The sequence below is a fragment of the Lates calcarifer genome, linkage group LG2, assembly GCF_001640805.2.
Source record: "Lates calcarifer isolate ASB-BC8 linkage group LG2, TLL_Latcal_v3, whole genome shotgun sequence".
Taxonomy (NCBI): Eukaryota; Metazoa; Chordata; class Actinopteri; family Centropomidae; genus Lates; species Lates calcarifer.
In genome coordinates, this window is record NC_066834.1 from 19,938,320 (window position 1) to 19,961,562 (window position 23,243).

The 23,243-nt window shown below is 40.2% G+C and overlaps 2 protein-coding genes across 10 annotated transcripts in view; one reads left to right on the forward strand and one right to left on the reverse strand.

Annotated features, from left to right (window-relative positions):
* Window positions 1-6,389, forward strand: part of kif13ba (kinesin family member 13Ba) — a 42,918-nt gene extending 36,529 nt beyond the window's left edge. For all 7 annotated transcript variants that reach the window (XM_018697403.2, XM_018697400.2, XM_018697404.2 and 4 more), the window contains one exon: window positions 140-6,389. In XM_018697403.2, the coding sequence (XP_018552919.1) occupies window positions 140-345 (206 nt within the window). In that variant the 3' untranslated portion in view covers window positions 346-6,389. The remainder of the gene's footprint in view (window positions 1-139) is intronic.
* On the reverse strand, window positions 3,752-22,837 carry LOC108897679 (homeobox-containing protein 1). Of its 3 annotated transcripts, none has more exons than XM_018697410.2 (10): window positions 22,662-22,837; window positions 17,007-17,510; window positions 16,341-16,426; window positions 16,106-16,216; window positions 15,141-15,297; window positions 14,959-15,041; window positions 14,465-14,560; window positions 13,901-13,989; window positions 13,644-13,727; window positions 3,752-13,486 (listed from the first exon to the last, which is right to left on the reverse strand). In XM_018697410.2, exons 2-10 carry the CDS (start codon window positions 17,507-17,509, stop codon window positions 13,157-13,159), a joined length of 1,539 nt encoding a protein of 512 aa, XP_018552926.1. In that variant the 5' UTR covers window position 17,510; window positions 22,662-22,837; the 3' UTR covers window positions 3,752-13,156. The 3 variants fall into 3 exon arrangements, with proteins under 3 accessions (XP_018552926.1, XP_018552925.1, XP_018552924.1); XM_018697409.2 differs by having other exon boundaries at window positions 13,901-13,992; XM_018697408.2 differs by having other exon boundaries at window positions 13,901-13,995.
* Between the last annotated feature and the right edge of the window lie 406 nt (window positions 22,838-23,243).

Genomic DNA, 23,243 nt, shown 5'->3' on the forward strand with positions numbered 1-23,243 from the left:
TAAAAGGGTCAGTTCAACCAAATTACACAAATAAATGAATAAACCTGCTTCCTCAAGCGTCAGATTTTAGGAGTGCAAATGAATGTACGTAAAAAACTAACATTAGCACTGATTGGTGGTGATGATTTTCTTCCCACAGGCAAGAATGACGGTTCAGTCGGAGGCCATCGGTATTTCCACTGCAAACCGGGTTACGGGGTGCTGGTTCGCCCAGACCGGCTGTCCTGTCGTGATCGGACCAGTCGGCGGACGGGAGAGTTCGCCCCTCCCGCCCACGTCCCCGTCCTGCGAGGAGAGGCCATTGTTGCGCGGAGGGGAGAGAACCGCAAATCCTGGAGCAGTTGAGACAGGGAAAGTTGGAGCTGGATGGGAGAGATGAACTCCCCACAGCCCTCCTCCTTCTACTCCCCCTCTTCCTCCCTTCTTCTCCTCCCAGCTATGCAACAGGCTCACACATGAGAACTAACTTACTGCCTGCCCTCCCTTTGTAGGAAGCTACACTCACAACGTCCATTCACAGTTGGATGGAAACAGAATAAAGACAGTGAAGAGACAATTGAGAATGAATGCAAGTAAGTCAATGAAAGACTATGCAGAGTATATAGAAGTCCATTGAAGGACTATTTATCATGTGAGAAGATAATGCTAAATTAACAGCAGTCAGTGGGAAGACTGCTGAGAGTGAACGGAAGCAGACCTTATCATATTTGGAGTGTCAGAGCTCTCGGAGGGGGGGGTGTGTAGATTGGACGCTGCAGACGGGATGATTTGCCACAGAGACGCTCTCTGAGCTGATATGCAGGGATGCAAACTTGTCACGTTGTAGGCGTGAGTCAAGTTTATGATCCCAGGTCACATCTGCAAATATATTAAAAATTTGATGAAATGATCATTTGAGGAGAAGGGGCATTTTAGAGTAGAGAAAAGTTTTAGTCAAACCATGGCCAGTCTTACTGTGACAGCAGGCTTTTGCTGTAGCTTCACCTGTGATGTGTTTGCATCCCTGGATATGACGTCTGTCCCTGGTAGTACTGAGACTCTGCGTCCCAAAATGGCCCGCTGTGACCGCCGTTCCCCCGAGCTCTCTTGGTCTAGTCTGCAGAGTGACACTTCAACTCATCGTTTGAGACTCGTCTCTCCCTCCTGGACTCCTTTTCTTTTTCTCTTGAAGCTAGATTCTCCCAGAATGTGCCTTCACCATGGCTTGGTTTGCATTTGTTTTCTCTGTGTATTTAATTTCTGTTAGCCGTGTTGGTGTTGAAGAGAATGCCTTGTGCTAAGTGTGAGGTGATCTCAGGGATTGCAGAGGGGGGAAAGCAAAAGAGGGGTGTGTGTGTGTGTGTTTGTTTGTGTGTATTTGTAAATGTTGTATAGTGTTGACCTGTGTGCACAAGTTGATATTGTTGTAGTCGTGTTGGTGTTAAAGATGTGTAGAGCAGCAGGAAAAGTGTGTCCTGGTCAGACAAAGCCACTATGGGAGCGAGTTGTTTGTACTGGGAGGCTTTAAAAGTCAAATTTGCACTGGATATGTTGGAAAAGAAGCTTCTGTATGTGAGCAGAACGTGTCTGTGGTCATGATGCAGGGAAACAGAGAGGTAGACGACATGTTAACAGACACTTGGACCCAGTTGTTGTAATGTGGAGAAAGCATAACACCAGAGAATTGCCTCTGTCTGACTGGGCTCTCTGGATGTCTTGTTTTTGACAGCAAGTTTCCTGGTCGTCCTCTTGCTCTGGCACCAGGAGGCGCTGTCTGTAGAGTAGTACTTTGGTGTTGTGTTGGTGGAAATAGGCATGAGTATGTGTTGAGGAAAAGTAAGTGAGACGGACATGCAGAAACTCTGCTGGGAATTTCACATTTGAGAAGAGAATCGATTTGCTTCTATGCATTTGATCTGTTTTTAAAAGGATTTTAGTTTTTATGTTTTATTTCTAAACGACTGACACAACTGGGAGAATGAGCTACAAGTATGTTTTTGGGATGGTATTTAACACAGAAGCAGTTCAGACTTATGAAAATTCCTGACACATCTGTTGAGGAAAATGGAGACAATGGGACAGATTTTAAAGTAAATTTTTTATAGAACATTCCAGAGGGACTCTTTACGCTGACCTTATTCTTGTGTATTAATTTATGGAAAAGCACTGGCAGTACACCACAGCACTGTTTCATACTTTACGTGTACCATAAATTCATGAAGAATGTAGAGAGAGTACACATCTGCTTCTAATACTTTTCCATTAGTTAAAGGGGCACTCCACCAGTTTTACACTAAGGCAGTTTTACTTGTCATTAGGTGTCGTAGTCAGCCTGTGAGAACTGTTGTTTATTTGTCTAGTCTGAGAAAATAACCCTGATGAATGCATCAGGGTTACTGCATGAAGATTTATAACATGATCCCTGTGTTACACACGAGGAGAGCGGGCTTTGATAGACGTGTATTTACCACGTGGAAAGGGTCAAATGAAAGAGTTGCATTGTGGGAGATGTAGTATCTAGTGTTATTGGAGCTCGACTCCATAGAAACTAAAATTTGGGATATCTCGACCTCTGCTGTTCTGATTTTGATGTTTCTTTTATTAATCTGTCTCTCACAAGTCTCCTAACTTTGTGGAATTACTATACTAAACTAAATAGCTCTAGACTAAGGTCAGTGTAAAATGTTGGGTTTGAGTCGTCCCGAGTCTCACCAAGTGAGCAGTAGGCGTGTGCTGATGAATGGTGAAGAACTATTTCAGCATTATGTGGGATACTTCTCCCTTTTACAGCAGCCAGGCTGGGTTCATATCCTAATGATGACAAACCTGTACATATTCGTTGACATGTTATTGATGTCCACTGAGTCGGGTTTTGTTGTTGTAGGCTGTTTCTATGGTAACAGTTGGTTATTGTATAGAAAAGAATCTGTAATGATTTCTGATGTTGATGATATAACGATTCATATGAAGACATTATCTGGAAATACTGTACGTGCATGTAAAAGCACTCAGTGTGTCCCAACACTATCATCTTTATGGATCAGTTTTCTTTTCATTCCTATATATCATGTGTTTCTTAATTCAAGAAGCGTGACTTTACTATTTATATTTAAATGCTTGTACACATGCCTTTATCGCATGAAAATTGATAAATCCTTTTTATTTTAATAAATCTTGCACAAATGATTCCTTGGAAATTGCTGCTATTAGCATTGTAAATTTACCTGTAAATGGATCAATTGATTTATCTAATACTCTCTTACTGTATACTAGATTGGAGTTCAATATATTTCTTCTTTTTTTAAAAATCCCAGATGGAGATACTAATGTCAGCGCTTTGGTTTGGTGGCCAATATGTTTTTTATGGAGCAGTAAAAAATTTGAAGATGAGGCACTTTGTTATGTGAGCCTTGAAAAAGAAACGGTGGGAACATTTTCTGGGTGAAACATCACCCCTGCATTGATTTTTTTTTTTTTTTTTTTTTTTGGAGGAATGAGAGGAATGACGAAACTCTAACATTGGAAGTGCATTAAAGCTGAAGTACGAGATGAGGAGACAACCATAGTTGAGTTATTATCTGTGTATTTATTACCGGCCTTAAAGCCCAGGACCCTGGAGTTCTCTGATTGGTTGGTTGGTTACTATAGGTGGATGTCTGGCATGTTATTGGTCAGTGGGTTGTGAAGTGGTACATCAGTTGGACTCTTGTTGGTTATTTTTATAAAATTGTGGTTCATATTTGTTATGTGGTAATGAAGGAAGGGAGTTAAGTTTTCTCATGTATTGTGTGTGTGTGTGTGTGTGTGTGTGTGTGTGTGTGTGTGTGTGTGTGTGTGTGTGAATGTAGGGTGGACCTGGTTTTGATTGAGCTGTGTCAGCGAGTCTTTACCAAGATGGGAAATGACCACCAGTTGCCACTTTACTTCTTACTGATACTACCTTTCGAGTGACAAACCGTCACCCTGGATTCTCCTGATCAAACTGTAAAAATTCCAGTCTCTGTGTGCTGGTGGACTCTTCCCTTCCTGGTCTCCGCTCAGACACTGTTTTAGGGGTTTGAGATCACTTCAGGCTTCTGGATGTTCCTTTATGTTATTGTGCCTCAGAAACCATGTGACCATGTATCTTCCACACACTGTTCTCATATCAATGCTTCAATTCATTTGCACAAAAGTCTCCAGAAGGAATAGAGGAGTTCATTTCTGGAACACTTGTATATGTAGGAAGAAAATACAACCAGATTTTTTTTAATGATTCAGTGTTCTCAAGCTACCTGTTGTTAAACTGTACTAAACATTGTTTTTGGAGCAATATTCCTTCAGTCACTGCTCAACTGCCTTTCAAGTAAAAAGATGAAAAAAAAAGGGGGGTGATATTGTTAGGCAGTGTTTTACATGACAGCAGAGCTAAGCTCAAATGTAGTGGTAAGATATAACGGAAACGCGTCTTTCCTTCATGCACATCTCCTCTAATTACTCTCTGCACAGTTTGCAGCATCATATACTGTATGCATTAGTTTATCAGGTTAAGTGTGACGCTGACATTATAGATAGAAAAAAGTGTGGCTTGTGGGCTGCATGACGCACATGATCCACAGAGCAACAAGAGCCATTGCAATAAGGAACTGTTAAAAAAAAAAAAAAAAAGAGGAAGAAGAAAACTAGCATTCGTAATGACTGTTTTGAATGGACTTAGTGTTGTGACTTCATTTCAGTGGTCTGTCTCTGCCACTGTAGAGATTAGAGCAAAGCCATCAGCAGTATTATTTATGTGACTGTATCAACCATCAGAACCACATTTAGTTCTAATTTTATTGATGTGATTTGTCCAAACATATTCACACTGGAAATTGATCTGTGTGAGTCTTCAGCCCCCCCCTTTTTTTAACTCTTTTATTTTATTTTATTTTATTTTATTTTTTGTCTTAAGTGCTTCTGCTTTGCGGAGAATTGGTCCCATATCTTTGTTGCATTTGCCTCCTGTTGCATTTCCTGCAGCTCTCTGCTAAACTATGGGACCACTGGTCTGGAGCAACACATCTTGTCCCTGCCTTAACGTGGCCTTTAAAACTGGAGCCAGACTGGCTTTAGCAGGAATGATCCCAGCTCTCTAACTAAACGTGCTGTACTCTTAAACCTTCAGTGTGCTGTGCTGTTTGAGAGGGTCACTCCAAAACCATATGGAAAAAAAGACATAAAAAGACTCACATTCTGACAATAGTATATCAGCTAGTTGTGAGTCATTTGGTCACAGGAGCTGTCAGGTTTTATTACTCTCTTCGACTGGGAGGAAGGCCGTTGTGTCGCCCCCTAGTGGCTGCTGTCAAACCTCAGTCATTCCACACATGGAAATTTTGTATACAACCAGAAAAGCCGGTGGAACTTCAAGCCACCGCTTCCCTGCAGCAGCGTGCCTGACAGCATCCAACAACATAGTATCAGATCAGCCCTTTAAAATCTTCAAAGTAGCAGTTTTGGATTTGTGTTGGTTCCTGCCTTGGTAGTTGAGTTTTCACCTTGTTACTACCTCTGTCCCTGGTCTCAGGTCGTCCAGAGTGTTCTGCCAACTTCTTCCCCCCTGAGGCCTTCTAGCTGACAAAGAGTTGTACCTGCTTCTACTACTTGACTGGCTGCATCCAGTTCACTTCCTGTGTGTTCTTCAATATTAAGAGTATACCACACACACGCAAGCAATACGTGGCTGTTAGGGTGATACAACGCAGCCTTTTTGCAGGTGCACAGCCTTTTTTTTTTTTCCCTGCAGTTTTTGGCAATGACAGCTGGGTCTGCTTTCCAGGAAAATTCAGATACAGCTGCTGCCCTTGGTGCATTTTAAAGGCAGTTGATATCAATATATTCCTCTGAGGTACCTGCAGCCATAATAAACTGAGCTGTGTAATAATGAGAGGGTTTGGTGCTTGCTAAGTCAGGGAGTTTTAGTAGAACCACGTTCCTGCAAAAAACAAAACAAAAAAAAAAAAAAAAACAGGCCCCTCCAGTCTCTGTAACCTTTCACACGTTCATCTAAAGAAAGAATCATTGAACATGGGTTTAATGTGGCCTCGGCCTGGTCAACAGTATTACTATATCTCCATCATCCTGACTAATCATTATCAATCATTGCTACTGTTGATTCTGTGGAGCGGGTTTGTCTTGACGTGTCATTTGTATGTGTGAGTGCACCATCAGAGTGGTTGTTCTGTGTATGTATGTGTATATATGCGCATATAAGACTTATAAAGAAAATTCTGAGCACAAGTTTGGGTTTTGATTAATTTAATTGTTTTATGGAATTCTATGCTGCAATCCAAAGAATAAACATGTATTATAATACATTTATAATTTTCATTTTTTATCATCTGAACAGTAATCTGGTAAGAAAAAAAAATAAAAAAGGAAGATTAATGAGAGTATTTGTTCTTCATTTGTACCAATCTGATTTGATGTGTAAGGACGTGCCGAGCTGTGGGAAACTGATGCAGCATGTAGTGATGTATCGTGAGTCTAAAGCAAGAAGTGACAAATTACATACGCATTGCAGCTCTGAGGTTAAGTGGTGACTAAAAGTAGCTGTTATTATATACATTACTTTGAAGAAGTGAGATGATTCTCAAAGAATATTGACTTAAAAATCACTACCAAAGTTTTCAACCATATCACACAGATCATCATCGGTGGATGAAGTTTGCCTGGTTGTCATGGAGATGGATTTGTTGACATGCAAGCTTCTTGCTTCTCCATTTCTGATCTCGCAAACTCCATCCTCTGATGAAGACTCTGAGGAAAGCTCGGAAAAAGTTAACGAGTGGACCTTGAGTTGGGATTGTTTTGTCCAGCTCTACTCAATTAGTGTAAACTTTTAATATAACTAAATAAAAGTTAGATTAGTCATACTACTCATTTAAGGCTGTATATGAAGTACAGCCTTAAATGTGCTGGAGTAGTATTAGTAGGAGTTTTAAATGAACTCAGGTTGATTTAAAATGCATTTGTGTTTTTTGTCTAGGTTTTTTTCCACAGGTTTGGAGTGGGCGGAGCTGAGCTGGGAAGACGTGGTGTCACACATGTTGATGCACTAATCAGAATTTAACAATCTTCACCTCAAAATCTAATGTCAGTTGGTCGTTCATATCTGATCAAACTACAACTACCATATGGTTCCAATGAAGCGGATTAGCTTAGTTTTTGAGTGTTGACGGTGTGAAAGTTGCTTAAAAATTTAATTGGGATTGTTGCTCATTTTGCATATTTAATGTTCCAAAAAAGGAGAAAAAACTTCTGGATTGAAATCTAATTTGCAGTCAATACTTTAAATATTCTACACTAAGAGACCAGTGTGCTGGAATAGACCAGTTACTGTACAATATGTGATCCCAGTTGAACTGTACATGCTGCCATATAAACAGAACAAACCAAGGCACGCAGCATGGACTCTGATCAGTTTTTATTCCCTTGTAAATAGAATATCAATAAAAACACACCTTAAAAATAACAAATAAGGTTTATCCAACAGATGAAAAAGTAACAAAAGGCATATGTAGATTTTCTACATAGCGATTACAGAACAGTCTACCGTCCAAAAAAGGCACTAAATCTTGAAATAGAAGAGAACAAGTGGGGATTAAAAAAAATATCAATTCAAACTGCTACAACAAACATCCTGCTGAGGTTTGATATTTTTCAGCTTACAGAGAATTATTGAAGAGTTTATTGCCAAAATGAAATGGCAACCATGTTGTTTTGTTTTTTTTTTTCCTAAGAAAAAAACTTCTTTTTACATTTAAAATGTTTGAACCAGATTTTTAAAGTAGTCTTTCCAGTCACTGGCTGATTAAATGAGAACTTTAAGACTGGAACATCTACTTTTTACGCTGAATGCATGAATAATAAATGTCCTTTTTTCCCCCACCCTAATAAATACAGCATTTTTCAAATGTCATGCTGCATCACATGTTGACAGAGGGAGGAGAAGGACAACAGCAGCATTCAGTCCTGAGGCATGAACTGACACTAGATGGCCTGCACTCACGCTTTGTTCAGACAGCAGATCTCAGATCAGATCAATCCTCTACAGCCCAGGTAACATCATCTTCATCAACATGCACCTTAATTCTGTGCCAGTGGAAGCATCTCAGACCCAGTATTAAGACAAATGTTTACTCTACTTCTCTAATGTGAAAGACAAATGTGATCGAGAGAGAGTTGATGGCTGGATGCATGTGCAGATGTTCCAGGTGTAAAATAGGATCTGATCTGAATCATCGGCTGCTTTGTTCCTGTGAAGAACCAGGAAAAGGAAGCTCACCATCTCAAAACAGTTAACCAAGGCAACAGAGGACTGAAGGCAGATGGTAAAACTGCATTTTAACCAATGAGAAGACACAACATGCTGCCGTCAGCGCTGTCAGAAACAAAGTGCACGTGAGCAGCCTGACACAGTGCTGTGTAAAACTGGAAGAGCAAAGGCTTTCTGAGCCGTTTACCGGAAAATATGGTATTACTGTGTTTCTATCTCAACATAACTCTGAGTTATTTTAAGTCGATTAAAATATAGAATACACACTTTCTGGCACAAAACGTATGGAGCCAGTTTGGGTTCAAAAACTGAAAGCAAAATGAAATTTAGACAAGATACAAAGACCAAGACCAATCAATAACAGATCATGAGATAGCTGTCATGAAATTACTTGTTTTGGTTTTATTATGTGAGATAGTCTTTTTGATTTATTTCTTGTATCTTCAATCTGTTTTTGGCCCCAGTTTAACTTTACAGTTTTGTTTCTGTTTATCATTTTTGGTTTCTCATTACATGTGCGTTTTACTCACATTTGTTGTTTTTAATTTAATTCGTTGTTTTCATTTCTTTTTCCTGTTTTCTTTTTGCTTTCAGATTTTTTTGGCTCTATAATAACACTAACAAACTAATGTCAATTTGCCTTGCTTCAGCGCTCTAAAGTACAACTTCATGAGAAGACTATGAAGGCAGCAACTTAAATGATTTAAAATCCTGAAATAATCTCAGAACAGCACTTTGTCTTAAATGAATCCATAGATTCACTTCAGAAAGGCTTCTGCTTAGCAGATTAAAAAGAAAAAAAAAAAACATTTTCTAACCCTTAGTGGGATAGTATATTTTGATATTTTGGTGTAAATAATTCAAACATATAGAAAACTACATAACTGACTAATGATGCCTCAGAGTTTTATAAACACTTAAAGCAATGACACCCGGGACAGCTCTGCTGCCGTAAAATTAAAGAGACATTCCACCACAAAACGTACAATTTCTCAGACACTTAGTCTGAAACCAACATTGAACATTTGTTAGCAATCCACCGGGATGAGGGGAGAAAACTATTTTACAATTATTCCATGGACTCTAGTAGAAGCAGGAGCTGATGAAAGAATGGATTCTTTTTTTGGAGTGGAATTTCCCTTTACTTTCCAACTTAATATGTATTGGCTCTAGAGTTTGAGAGGGAGAGGGAATTTCCCTTTTAACAAGTCACTGACATTTCTGTCAGAAAGCATGAGCCATCTTTACAGCCTCATCACAGTTTGCTGCCAGTCTCCTCTGAATAGATCAGCTCTACAGTTATTTTTACTCCCTAAACTTTGATTCACATTGAAGCAGCTGTGGAGGAACCTGCGGTGTGTGTAGCTTATACTGTAGCTATGGGGGATGAAGTGAGGTATTTGTGTCGAGGTTTTAACTCTGAACTAGTAGCTTAGCCTGTAAAGCACCTGGTGGTGAACAATGATGAACCGGTTTGTATGACGAACATCATGTGTTTAGCTTTCTTGCATTAGTACTGATACAGTGATGTATGGACAGCCATCGTAGAAGTCCTTCTCCGTGCACTGATCCTGTGTCAGCACACTGCAAAAAATAAGGCACTTCAACTTAAAATCATACAGTACATTTTATGTGCTGAACAACGAATGCAATATTAGGGAAATGGCTGGATCAAAGATTTCTATTAATTTCTATACTGCACCCTGGAATTATTTTTAACCAGTGAGAAAGTTTTTAGTGTCAGTTGTTAATGCGTCACAAAAAGGTTGCACTATAGTAAAATGTAAGCAGCCGACTACACTAATACCAACACAAGAGGTGGACTACTTTCAATTTAGCTGTCATCAGCCACTGAAGTTGAATACTAATTTTCTGCATTATTAAAAATGCATTCAATTAGATCTGTATTAGTCATTAATCAGTTTTTTTTTTTTTATATTGACAAAGGAACAAATATGTATGTGTAATGTGACAGGGGTTGCTTGTAGTGGCCAACCCATAGAGAATTATTACCCAACTCTAGAGTTACCCTCAGCTTTTTAGCCTCTTTTAGCTCATTGTTTTGGTTTTCTGGCCCACAAACTCCACCCTCATTGACCTTCAAGCTGTAGCCAGCTAATGTCTTAGTGAAAAAGCCCACAAAAACTTAATGTATGCTACTTGTCCAGCACTACATAGCAGACAAAGTTAGCAGTAGCTAGTGAACATAGTGGAACATTTAGCAGCTGAGCAGCCAGATATTTTCCTCAAAACAGAGCTATAAAGAGTAAATACTTAAAGTTGTCTCCAAATGAATATCAACTTATCATCTGAGGCTGGATGCATAATTAGGCAACTGTTTGTTAACATAACAACTTTAAAAGGCGGTTGTGCTGCTCCCAAGTGACCAAAAAGGGCAAAGCCTGACTACTAATAATTCCTTGTGGAGATAAACGTAATGCAGAAAACAGATGGGCTTCTACGATGGCTGTACGAGGATAAACATTTCTTGATTTTGATCAAAAATTTGCGTCTCAGGTAGAGCAAACTTCTTCTTGTGGTTGTTTCAAGAGAATCCAACTCGCTCACAAAATGTGAGCTATTAGCTTTCTGAGGAAAACATCAGTTTCCCAAATAATTTTTCTAACTGCGTCTGTGATCTGTCACTCACACTGATCAATGAAATGTTTAAACAGCAGGGACTCTAAGCACCATAATATTGATCCAACAAAGTGTCATTTAGAATGAAAACTGAATTTAAACATGACCGTATGTGTTTAGAACACATGGCATTTCGGGCACAAACACAGATATACCCAAAAAGCAAAATTATGTATTTAGCTTGCAATATTTTGACACATTTGATGTGTCTTTGATTAGCATATCTCTAATACATAGTTCCATCCGTGACTATCATACACTCAGAAAATACATAAAATTTAAACTTAATACTTTGGCTAATGCTTCACTCACCTTTCACCAACAAGAAAGATTCATACTGATAGTTTCTCTCATTTGAAGCTAATATGTCTATATACTGTAAATAGAAATGGATTAGGGTACATATACATATACCCTCACAGTTTATATAATATACTGTATATACGTATATGTGTGTATGTATGCATACATACACATTTAGTATATGTATGTATTCACTTTACACTTTAATCTGTAGTATCTAAACAGTTTTGTTACACTGTTGAATCCCTCCCAGCTGACTGACTTGTATTGATTACTGATGATCTCACTGTGATCATTCATTCTGCCTGAGCACCCATCAGGTAACAGGGCACAAATGAATAGAGAACGCCCAGTTACTTGGATGTCCAGATTTCTAGTATTTGTACAAATCTGTCAACACTTTTAGCTACCTTCAACATCTATGTATTGAGTAACTTTTTAAAAATACTTGTTATGGAATATGGAAGCAAAGAGAGGCCATATGCATTTTAATTTTTTTTTTTTTTAAACTGAAGACCTAATTGTGAAATTGTATCTCTACTGAATACTTCATATAGAAATTTAAATACCACCATATTTATAGCATTGAAGTATTTCGTCTTGAAAACCACCTGTTTGTGGGGTTTAAATTTCTAGTAGGCCATTTTAAGTTGTGCAATTTGAGAAGAAATTCAAAACTGAAATTTGTGAATCCTAACTAAATTCATAAAAACATTTTTCAAATGACAATACTCAAGTTGTTCAAAGCTGAACTAAAAATTCAATTCAAGTAAAAAATAAGAAAAATTCAAATTTCAAACATTCGGGTTACGGACAATACACAATGAAGCCTAAATGGAATTGATCAGACCTCTGTCCTGTCAGGTTAGGTTCAGTAAGTCATATGATCCAAGACAGAGAAGCACAGATAAGTGACTGAAAACCATGGACAGTAGATTTTTTTTATCTGAAGTTGTGACCCTGAAAAACAAACAACAAAAGGTTTTGAAATCGCAGAAGATGTTGGTGTATAAATGATGCAGAATTCAAATTATCTTGGCCTTTCTTTGCTTCCACATGTTGAGCTTATATCAGGACAAGGGGTAAAAGAATGGGTCATTCTGGTTTTTTTTGTTTTGTTTTGTTTTGTTTTTTTTACGTTTCTAAATCATCTTAGGCTCATAGTAGTATTACCATCATGATGTGACCTTGACTTTTTTTTTTTGTTAAGAAAACTAAGCTTATTCTGCTGTTCTTCTCACTGGAAGGAATCAACAGCGAAAATTTAAAAATATAATCAACTGTGATGACATGCGCTACATCATTTGAAAACAATCAGTTAAAATTAACTTTCAAATTCATGTATTTAGTTTTTGAGGCTGTTCAGTTGTGTTGTGATCACAGTGCAAGACCCTGAAATTATTTGAACCCCATATCAAATACAGTGTTGTCCTGCTGTGAAAATGCAGTTTTTCAAGGAAATCTGCACAATGCATTAAGTCCTGTTACTCAGTCTCCTATGGAGGATTTAAAATGCCTTACCAACAACAAATTGATAAAGAAATAATGTGAAAAACAATTCACATTGCTATTTGTATTTCCTTTTAAGTAAGCATTTACTGTGTCATAAGTAAGTTATTCATAGTTTATTTCACTTTCTTTGTTTGATTTGTCATTATTTAGGCATTTTAAACATTCCACAATCTGCTGGGGAGGACTTTAACCGATAAGTTTATCATAATTATTATCATCATTGTTATATTATAATAGTAATGCCTATAAGAGCGTAGCAGAGCAGGTTGGTGGTTGGAGGTAGGGTTGGGAGGTATCTCAGGGTTGGCGTTTACACGACTTTTGGTCTTTTTTTTTTTCACTTCTTACATTCCTATAAAATCTGCTTGCATATTAACACACCTGTTCTATTCATGACTCTGACAACTCCAATATTCACCACCCTCTTCAGTCATCCTCCAGCGTTTCCGTCTTGATGTCATTCCCAATACTGCACCCTGGCCCATCCTCCTGATTGGCTAGGGCTTGGTTGCTGTTATTGGCAGCTGCCTTCTCTAATCCAATCGGATCCTGGGACTCGGACAGCACGCTGTGAATGGTGGGTTCATCCTGGAGGGAAGGGGAGGGCGGAGACCAGGACACACCTGTCAATCTGGAACCTTCTGCCTGAGGACCCGTCCCTGTCACTAGGGAGCGGCCAATCAGAGAGGCGCCTCTCTGTCCAGACAAACCACCTCTACCCAGGGCAGAAAACCAGCTGGGAAGCAGCGTGGGAACCTGAGCAAGTAGAAGAGTGGGAAATGATTAGCAAATTCGTGGCTTAATCTGGATTTCCTATCTTGGAATTCATAGTCTCTCATCTCTGAATCTGAGACCAAAACTCCCTGATGAATGCAGGTGCAGTGTGGAGGCAGTGTGTGCAGTCAAGCTATACCTGGGTTGGAGAGGAGAGGTCAGCTCGACTGAAACCAAACTGCCTGGTTGAAGCTCTCTTGTCAAATAAGGACACCTCACAACCCTGTAACAGAGCAGCATACAGGCACAATAATCATGCTGTCTAACCATGCTACTGGCAGAAGAATCCTGATGCTGTGACATCTGACCTTTAACTTAAAAACTATTTCTTTATCATGTGAGAGACATGGAAGTTGTATGTTTAACCTTAATGACCAAGACAAAGTTTTGGGATACCTGGTCAGGGAAGTCGTTTCCATCCACCTCGTCACTGTTGGACTGACCTCCTGGACTCTGAACCTCGATGCCGTGACTCTCCAAGATGGCTGCTTCTTCAAAAACACAAACCTGATCATAGCATATCGACCTCAATCATACACACTCACACACTCAGATGCAAGCAAACAGTGATGCAAAGAATGAGGGAGTTCAGAAACTGCTCTTCTAGAGCAGGTACAACATCCTGCTATTGCAGGTAAAAATCGAATGGCTGCGAAGGGAAGACTAAGTGTCAAGATGGGGATATGTATTCCTTACTGATGCTGGGATGTGTGTGAAATTCTACAGCAGTGTTTGTGAGGAGTAGGATGCCATCTAACTGTTGAGTGCAGGCAGCACGTAGCTGGTAAACAAGGATGTGTGCTGAAGAGTAAAAGCACTTTTGTGTGTTCATTGAGAACCCAGCACAGCGCAAGGGATCACACACATGTTGACTTCTTTAATCACACCAAGACATACTATGTACTAACATCCACTGTTAACACACAAACACACACACACCCACACGGAGGTAGACATTACCAATGTTGGCGCGCCTCTTGATGTCTTTGCGGCGGTTGGCAAACCAGTTGTAGACCTTCAAAGATGTGACCCTTTCCAAATCAGACAGCTTCTTTCCTGTGACACACACACACACACACACACATACACATACACATCAGACATCTGCAGTAGATCAGAGCTACAGGGCTGCTGCTTCTCTGTCATCTACTCCTTCAGTCTCTCCCTGTGGTGGTTTTTGAAGTCAGATATTGTTGAGGCACCCTGGGCTTGGAAAAATGTACAAGATAAACTTTATCTGGAAACACTGCCCCCTGATCAAACATTCAATTATCACATTCAGAAAATGTTTCTTGAGGAATTTGGCTGTTTTAAAGAGTCAAGTTGTATCCTTTCACTCAACACAAAGCTGATACAAAGAGCTAAATGGCTACTTTGTAACTGTGAGGGGAGCTGCAACAAGTAAAAGTAAAATAAAGTCAAGTCTAAGTCAGTTCAGCTCTGCTTTTACCTACCTGGTTTCTGAATGACGGCGTTGCAGGCAGTAGCAATCTCCTCTCTCTTCGCTTCATCAGGGTACTGGTTATCACTGAAGTAGCTGTGTAGACAAACACACACACCATTTGTTGTTATAATTACAAAGCCAGTACTGCTCCATTTCAGCCAATCCACACCTCCTCCTCCTCCTCCTCCTCACCTCTCCATAACAGCCAGACACTCCTTCCTCCAGGTGAATCTGCTCCCTCGCCGCAGACGGAAGCCCCCAGGGGAGGCGCCAAAGGGGGGAGGGGCTTGTTGCCAGTCCATCATGTCCTCCAGGGCCAATGGGGCAGCTCGCATGGCCAGAGTGGCACCTGAAGTCACAAATCACCACACTGCATTAATAACAAAGTTTACATTCATTTCTGTAATTGTGTGTTATTGTGAGGGCAAGACATCCTCGTGTTCTTTTATTTTAGAGCTTCAAGCCAGTGTTTCTTTCATAAGTGAAAACACAGGAATAATTGTACTTGTTTTTTTTCATAATGTACATTCCAATATGTTGGTCTCAACTTGACACAATACAGTCACTGTTCAATCACAGGAAAACAATTTACAGTCTATTTTTAATGAAGAACATCTCAAGAAGCTCATAAAAAGGCAAACATGTGCCATGGCTTTCTCTTCTTTCAAAAGGCTCTTAAATACAATTTATGTTACATCTGCAGTTCTCCAGACAACAGAAACGTGTCATCTGCTGCTAGATTAAAGCTTAAAAAACATAAATAACCTCCTTTTAGCTTATGTTGTAGTCACAGCTTTCAATACCAATGAGCTGATGTACAAAACTACTTCTCTGCACTGATGAATTAGAGCTGTGTCAGAGCTAGGAATCCAGGGTCCTGCTCAAGGACACTTTGACAATATGCAGTGGACATACGCTGTCCATTATAAACCATTACAGATAATCTCTTTGTCTCAGTATGTTACAATAGTGACTGTACTCTTTTAGTGGAAGTCTAAATGCTCTGTTTTTTGTTAAGTCAGTGTTCGTCAGCTGACTTCGTAAGTCAGTGTTACTGGCTGGTTATTGAAAAACTGTTTTTACAGTGTATTTCCATGAGCAGAAGAAGCTGAAGTTTATGTCTGAGATGTTGGTCTGATGGTAAGTGGTGTTTTTACCTGGGTTGGTCTTCTCCAGCTGGTACCAGCGAAAGAAGGCTCGTTTCTTCTGCTCACTGAGGTCTGATCCCTGTTGCAGGAGCCAGTGGGAGATCCGACTCTGACTGATCCCTGGGAGGAAGAGGAACAGAGTGAGATCTGAATCCTCAATTGGCTGGATGCTCGCTGACACGCCAACTCTTTCTGGTAGTGATTTAGTGAGCCTGGTCGAAGTACAGATGAAGCTGATACTCACCCGTTACCTGAGCGACCACAGCCTGGGAAATCCGCCTGTTTGCCAGGAAAGACTTAATCTCCTCTTTGATCAAAGCACTGTCCCTTCTACAGGGAGAGAGAACACACCGTTTACACCAAGTATAATAAATATCCAGATCTCCAACAGTCAGACATTATGAACATACACTGCACAAAACAGTCACTTTTCTTGAACCAGCTGTTAACCCTGCAACTCACATATACAGTACTTGAATGGCAATTGCTGTTGCAGCTGAATATGTGAAGGAATTGGAGACCCAATTCTGCTGTAATATTCTCTGCTCCTCTGGTTTGATTTCATCTTCACACGCCCTTAAATCAATACCACTCTGATTGCTGCTGTCTGGTTGCAGACTACAGATGAGAGGTATTGCAGGGTGTGTTTGTGTGTGTGTGTGTGTGTCTGTACAGTATGTGTGAGCATGCAGGCAGATATCTTTGCATCATATTCAGACTCAGTATAAGCTGTAAGCAGGCTTGTCGACCATGGAGCTTTTTGTATTTACACTTCTCTCAACACCTGCTCTCTGGCGTAGTGATCTATATGTTGACATGAGGTTAAAAAAGTGCATACACTATTTTCATAGCAAAAGCTTGTCATAATTAGAATAATCATAACTGGGAGTTAAGACAAGTCTGGTCTTACCTCATCAAGTCCTCCACCTTGTCATCAACATCTATGTCCTCTTCACTGGCCTCAAACCCGTAGCCCGGTGCTGCTACACTGCCGCTAACCACACCAAGAGGAAACCGGGGTGGTGAGAGCTTCCCATTACTGACAGCAACTAGACCATTTTGACCTACCGCTGCCATGACGACAGGTGAGGCTACTGGAACTGGCAGAGGCAGGGAGGTGGTGTCAAAGTTGTTACTGGGCGACATTGAGAGCTGGTTGTCCGGGAAACTTGTCTGGGTGGCGGTGGAAGTCATGGAGGAAGAGGCAGCGACGGCACTGGAAGATGATAAGGAAGATGAGGGAGGCATGTACGACGGTTTATGGGTCAACTTGTGTCCATGTTGGCGGTCCAAGTGGTCCAGAGTGTCCAAGGCGTGGAGGACCTCCGCCTGGGTGATCCCCGTCCTCCTTAGCCTCTGGAGCAGGTCAATCTGCTCGATGGTGAAACGAGGCTCCTCACACTGCTGGAACATCCTGGAGGATATCATAACAACAACATTAACACCAAAACAGAACTCAGCAAATTTACTCAAGTGCTGTAATTAAGGACAGGTGTTCACTTAAGTACGCCACACTTCGCTATTAGACCCCCACGTTTTAAAGGAAAATGTCTTAAAAGTAAATAAACACAAGGGTAAATTTAATGGAGCACTGTTGCAAAGTAGCACTGATACACAGTTCTTAAGGTACCCCATGAAGTTTTTCACCACTAGTAGCATTATGGAGCAATGTTTTCAGAGTGGGTCCCTCTTTTGTTTACAGTGTGCAAACAGGTGGCACAAATTACATCCCGCTGTTCATTGGTAGCGCTAACGCAAAAAAAAGAAATGCATACTCAAACCATGACAGTGAAGAAGAACACTGCTAGTAAGAAAATGTACAGTTTAAAATATTTTTGTAATCAGCATTTAGCATGTTTCTTAGCTCTTAAGGATATGGATGATATATTGTAATAAGAAACAGTAAATGTTAATATAACATTTGTTTGTTTGCAACAAAATTCCACAGGGCCCTTTTAAAAAGGTACTATATGTACGTTTTTGCTAACGCTACATAGCCAACATTAGCATTATCAGCTGTTTACTTATCAGTCTAGAAGTAACATTACCTGTTTAGCATCAAACTTCATTCCTTTACTTGCCAAGAGCTGTCTGCTTTTATTTTTATCACTCCTTATCTTCTACTGAAGTTAGCATGCCAAACAGCTAGCCCCATCCTATCCCATCTCTTAATATCACTTTACAAAAGTGAATTACTGCAGTGTCCAGTCTGCCCTCAGTCCAACATGAAAGGAAGAAGTAGTAGCGCTGCCCATATGGTGTACTCTATTCTCCTGGCTTGAAGACACAACAATGGTTGCAGCTCTTAGTGAGTAAACACCTGTTAATGCTAACGTTGGCTATGTTGTGACAGCGAAAACTTGTATGTAGCACCTTTAGGAGAGATTCAGTCCTAGCTGATTTTGTGACGCCTGTGGTTGGTTACTGGTTAAAATGTTGAGTTCTGTTTGAAATAACAGCTAATCGACCACTGGGGACAGTCAACAATGTTTGTACAGCATAAAAGTTGTCTTCTGCAAAGTGTGAAATTCAGGTATGCACTGGCTGTCATCTTCCACATCACATCCAGTACGTGCATGTTTTCTGTGAATTCCTTATGTGTTGATGGGTGGGTGCACAAAACAACCAGCTACCAGTAAACATGAAAGCTACAATACATGGTAGAGGAAATTAAAGAATAAAAATACATTGAATGATTATTGCTGGCCACGAACAGTATCAAAGATATGGTCTGATGTCATGAAAATGTTAAGGATTACACTTGAAGGATTTAGTAACATTTGCACTTCTGATTTATGACCTTCCTTTATCCGTTAAGGGCTTTACATCCCCAAAAAACACCACAATGGGGACAATCACAGAGCAAAATAGAAGTACAGTCACGTCTGTTAGCTTCCTGCCTGCAGATTTACAACCCACCCACCCCACCCAACACACACACACGCACACACACAGTCACATACATACACACACACACACACACACACACACACACGTACACACCCAGAGAAGACATCAGAGCTCAGCAGCTGCTATCCAGATCTGAAGTGCATTCCTACAGATTAAATATCACTTTCATTACAGGCGATATGTTTTCAACCCAAATAATCACATAATGTTACCCAAATAATGTTATGGACCTGGCCCCTGTTCTATTATTGTATAGTATGTTTTCAAACCAAGTACATGCTCACTGCAATATGGCTCAAGTAATGTGACATTTTACCTATATTTGTGTTTTGATTTGTCGTGTGTTCTTTAAATGTGCACTAATTTTTCACCTCTAAAAAACTGTCATAACAATAGTCACTGAACTGAAGTGAGAAAGGACAAGAGCAAAAGGAAGGACTGAAGAAAAGGAAGGAGGAAGATAAACCGACAAATGAGATAGCACATCTGTCTTGGTGCTTTTCTTTCTGATGCAGAGAAGAAAAACAGGCCACAGCAGAGAATCAAAGTCAGCAGACATGTCAACACTTATATAGAGAGGGAGGGTGAGGTCGAGTGTGTGTGTGTATGTGCAAGCGTCTTGGGAAAAATGCCAAGAAAAATTTACATCTCAGGCAGCCAAGCTCCATACTTTCTCTCTCTGCTGCAGAGGATGAGTCATACTGTAGACTGAGTTAGACTGATACACAGAATTGATATAGCACAGCAAAATTATGGCAAAATGATTAGCTTAGCTATTCTGCTTTCACTGCAAAAGAACTGATCAGAAATAGTGATGCACCGGTTCTGGTACTGCTATCAGATATCAGTCCAATAAGACACGAATTCTGGGTGAGTTGGCAAATACTCAAGAAGTTGTGTTATGTGAAATGAAGAAATATTTAAGACTCTAGGACAGCATTCAAATTTTAGCAAATTTTTGGGGCATTGGCCGACTTAACTCCTCAGATCAGTTTCCTTGAGTTGTATTCCTTCTGCTGAAGCATGCTCTCAGATCACACTCAGTTTTGATTTACTCATGTGAGGTTCATTCAAGTAACTCAACTTGCAGCCATTGTTCACCTGATATTAAGACTGTTCCTCAAGTTTCCAGCAGATGATTGTTCATTAAGTAGCATTGTGGTAGTGACAACAATGACTATGTGACAGTGTCAGAAGTCAGAGGTTGTTACTGTAAGTAAAGACAGGCTTTCTTAGCCTCAAATCACAGCTAGACTAAAGGGGCAGTGCATGGAACTCTAAAACACAGACCAAAAGTGTCCATGCCATCAATAGATCAATACATCAAACTTAAATCTCTGAGAGATAGAAAAGCAATTTCATCACAGACTCCAAACAGCAACAGTACTGTCAAAAGAAGGCTGTCTTGTGTGGTTCTAAGACAACGAGCGGCAGTTTCTAAACCAGGCTCTTTGGAGCATTGTCAAATCACGCTGGGACAATGTGGATCATCAGGTTTTAAACTTGTGGAGTCCATGCCAGCTTGATGCAGCTTGTGCTACGTGCTGCGCTACCATCACAGCAAAAGTAGGACATATCATATACTAAGACATTCTGAAATTCATGACTTTTGAACCCCACCAAAATAACTTTTCATTAACACTGTCCATTCTGCGTGAAAAATGTTTTTGTTTTTTTTAATAAAAAAAAGTATGGTTCAATTTCAGCCTTTACAGTTGTCAGAAGACTAGGAAAGATTATCTGACTCTGACAGCTACGTACAGTACTGCCTGACTTAAAGAGTCTTCACTGTCACAAGGTGGGGTTAACACAGGCTAACTTGCTAATAATCTTTCTGATCTGATTTTTTTTTTTTTTCATGCGTGCTGTAGTACGCAGCAGCATCAGCACACATCCCACTGCAACAAGGGCGCGGTGGGTAGTTTCAGTACAACCAGCCACAAGGCAGAAACAATGATATTTGGCCTCATTTATCTGCAAAGTTAGTCTCTACTAGTCACACCAGCAGGAAACCAACCTTCCTTTTAAAAGGTGTAACTATTGTGAGAAAAGACAGCAGCTTTTGGATGCACAATGACACCATGTGACCAGGAGACAAACAAAACTTTTTCCTTCCTGTCCTGAAAAAAGTATCAGGCAAATGTTTTATCATAGCCTAGTGTACATTATTAAAACAGTTACAATTTTCTCCTATAGTTATTGTCATTATAAAGGAGAGACAGCATCAAAAAAAACTAACAAAAATATATGATGTGGTCTAGTTTTTAAATGGATGTCAGCAGCATTGAAAGTGGTAATGACATGAGCTGAAGAGACTTTAGGATTTAGTGGACTGACAGCAAACTAGGAGTATGTGTAATTATGTGAGGCTGGAACAGAGTACGTGTCGTGTGGATAGAGGGACTAGTAATCAAATAGTGCTGACTGGCACTGCTGAACTCCTTCAGAGATCTGTGCCAAGCAACAACAGCACAAAGACAAAGTACAGGAGTATGGGCACACGTGAAAATACACAGACACACGCATGCACCAAACACTTAAGTCACAACCAGTGTAATACTTGACAGGTTGACTCAAACAGTAATGTGTCCTTCCAACTCACACAATCCTGAACTGTGCAGGACAGTAAAGCCCCACCAGCCCTGGTGGTGCTATTCTGTAGCTGAACTTGACCTCTGACCTCCCTATGGAGCAGAGAGCTTCCCAACAGAATCCCCACAGGATTATTCTGTAATATATCAAGAAACTGTCTGACTGTGTCCAGGCTGAGACTTTGTACCACCACTCGGTTTACTCTTCAGACTTCCTCGATTTCATGTTGGCTGTCCTTGAAAGCTTACTTGTGACTCATGCATGTTAAACATAAGCAGTATTATTACTATTAATGAACCCAGTGACCTGCCTAAGATCCTAACCAGACGTGGCACAAACTGTATCCTGGCTGCAGACATGCCAGCTGACCACACAGACAAAAGTCATTTAATTATAGTAGGCAACTTTTTAAACTGCCCTTGGAAGTCGAAATTCAACCAAGAAAAGAACATCTGGATCATGTGGTCGGAGAATACGCTGTTGTAGCCCCCACAACGTCAAGGTAGCCCCGATGCAGATCGTTCTCCTGAGATTATCGACTTTCACGTCGAATGACATTGAGATCAAATGGATTTTAATTTCCCCCTTCTTCTAGGAAAATTGGCATTCCCGATAGAGGGTGTCTTAAGACGGTTTTTTGATAATGAAGAACAACTCCTCAATTCGGCATATGTTTTATAAACTAACCCACTCCAAGCACAAAGCAATAGTTCGTTTTATTACTGGTTCGTCTGTTGTTCGCCGTAATTGTCACACGCGATAAAAGAATACAGTATGTATCGCGGCAGCGCGCATTGGCGACCCACTGGAAAAGTTGACATTGTGTTTGATCAGATTGTATTTGGTGAACTACGTGCATGCCGAATTAGAGACTGACTTTTTATTTTTCGGATAACATCGTTTATATCAGTTTAGGTGGTGTGAACCTTCACCGCCAAGTAAAATGCCGCAGCACTGGCGAAATTTTTAAGGAGTTTTCAGTTATCACCATACAGAGAAAAGGAAATGTATCTGGCTAGCAGAACCGTTTGAAGACCGTTTGGAGCTGCAGGACTTAAGTTACCTTAATATTCCAGTCTAAGAGCCTCCACGGACGTTTATTCCACCATATATCTATTGCCTCGGGGCGCCGGGACACACGGACACTGACAGTTTTCCCAAAATGTCTCCTCTGTTTCTAATTGGGTTTCAATCCACCGTCAGACAGATTCGCCTTTTGTCCGGCAGACAGGCGCCATGTTGACATAATGACGCAAGGAACGACGGGAGTCGCAGTTTACAGAACTTAATGTACACACAGAGGTGCCACTTTATTGGGAACACCTGGATACAGCTCAAGGAATTTAGTACAAAATCCCTGCAGTATTAGGCTGCCTACCTTTGTGAAGGTTATAGTGTTCAGCTTGTGTTAACAGTGCCAGGAAGGCATAGATTCAACCATGTGGACATGTTTGTAATATTTTGTTTACATCTAAAACAGTGCAGCTATGGGACCATTTTCCAACTATTTTGTTCCTACATTTTTCATAATCATTAAACTAATTCCCTTTCATTTTTTAAGTGTTACATTTTAGTCACAGTGTAAACATTCAGTTGATTCTTCTTACACACATGCAAAAAAAAGCAAAAGGAAAAGCAAAAAACT

Coding starts and splice junctions, on each gene's coding strand:
- LOC108897679 (XM_018697408.2), bottom strand. CDS start 17,509: ATGTTCCAGCAGTGTGAGGAGCCTCGTTTCACCATCGAGCAGATTGAC. Junction 13,996..14,464: donor CAAGAGGCGCGCCAACATTG/GTAATGTCTACC, acceptor GTGTTTTTGAAG/AAGCAGCCATCTTGGAGAGT. Junction 13,487..13,643: donor ACCTCTCCTCTCCAACCCAG/GTATAGCTTGAC, acceptor CTACTTGCTCAG/GTTCCCACGCTGCTTCCCAG.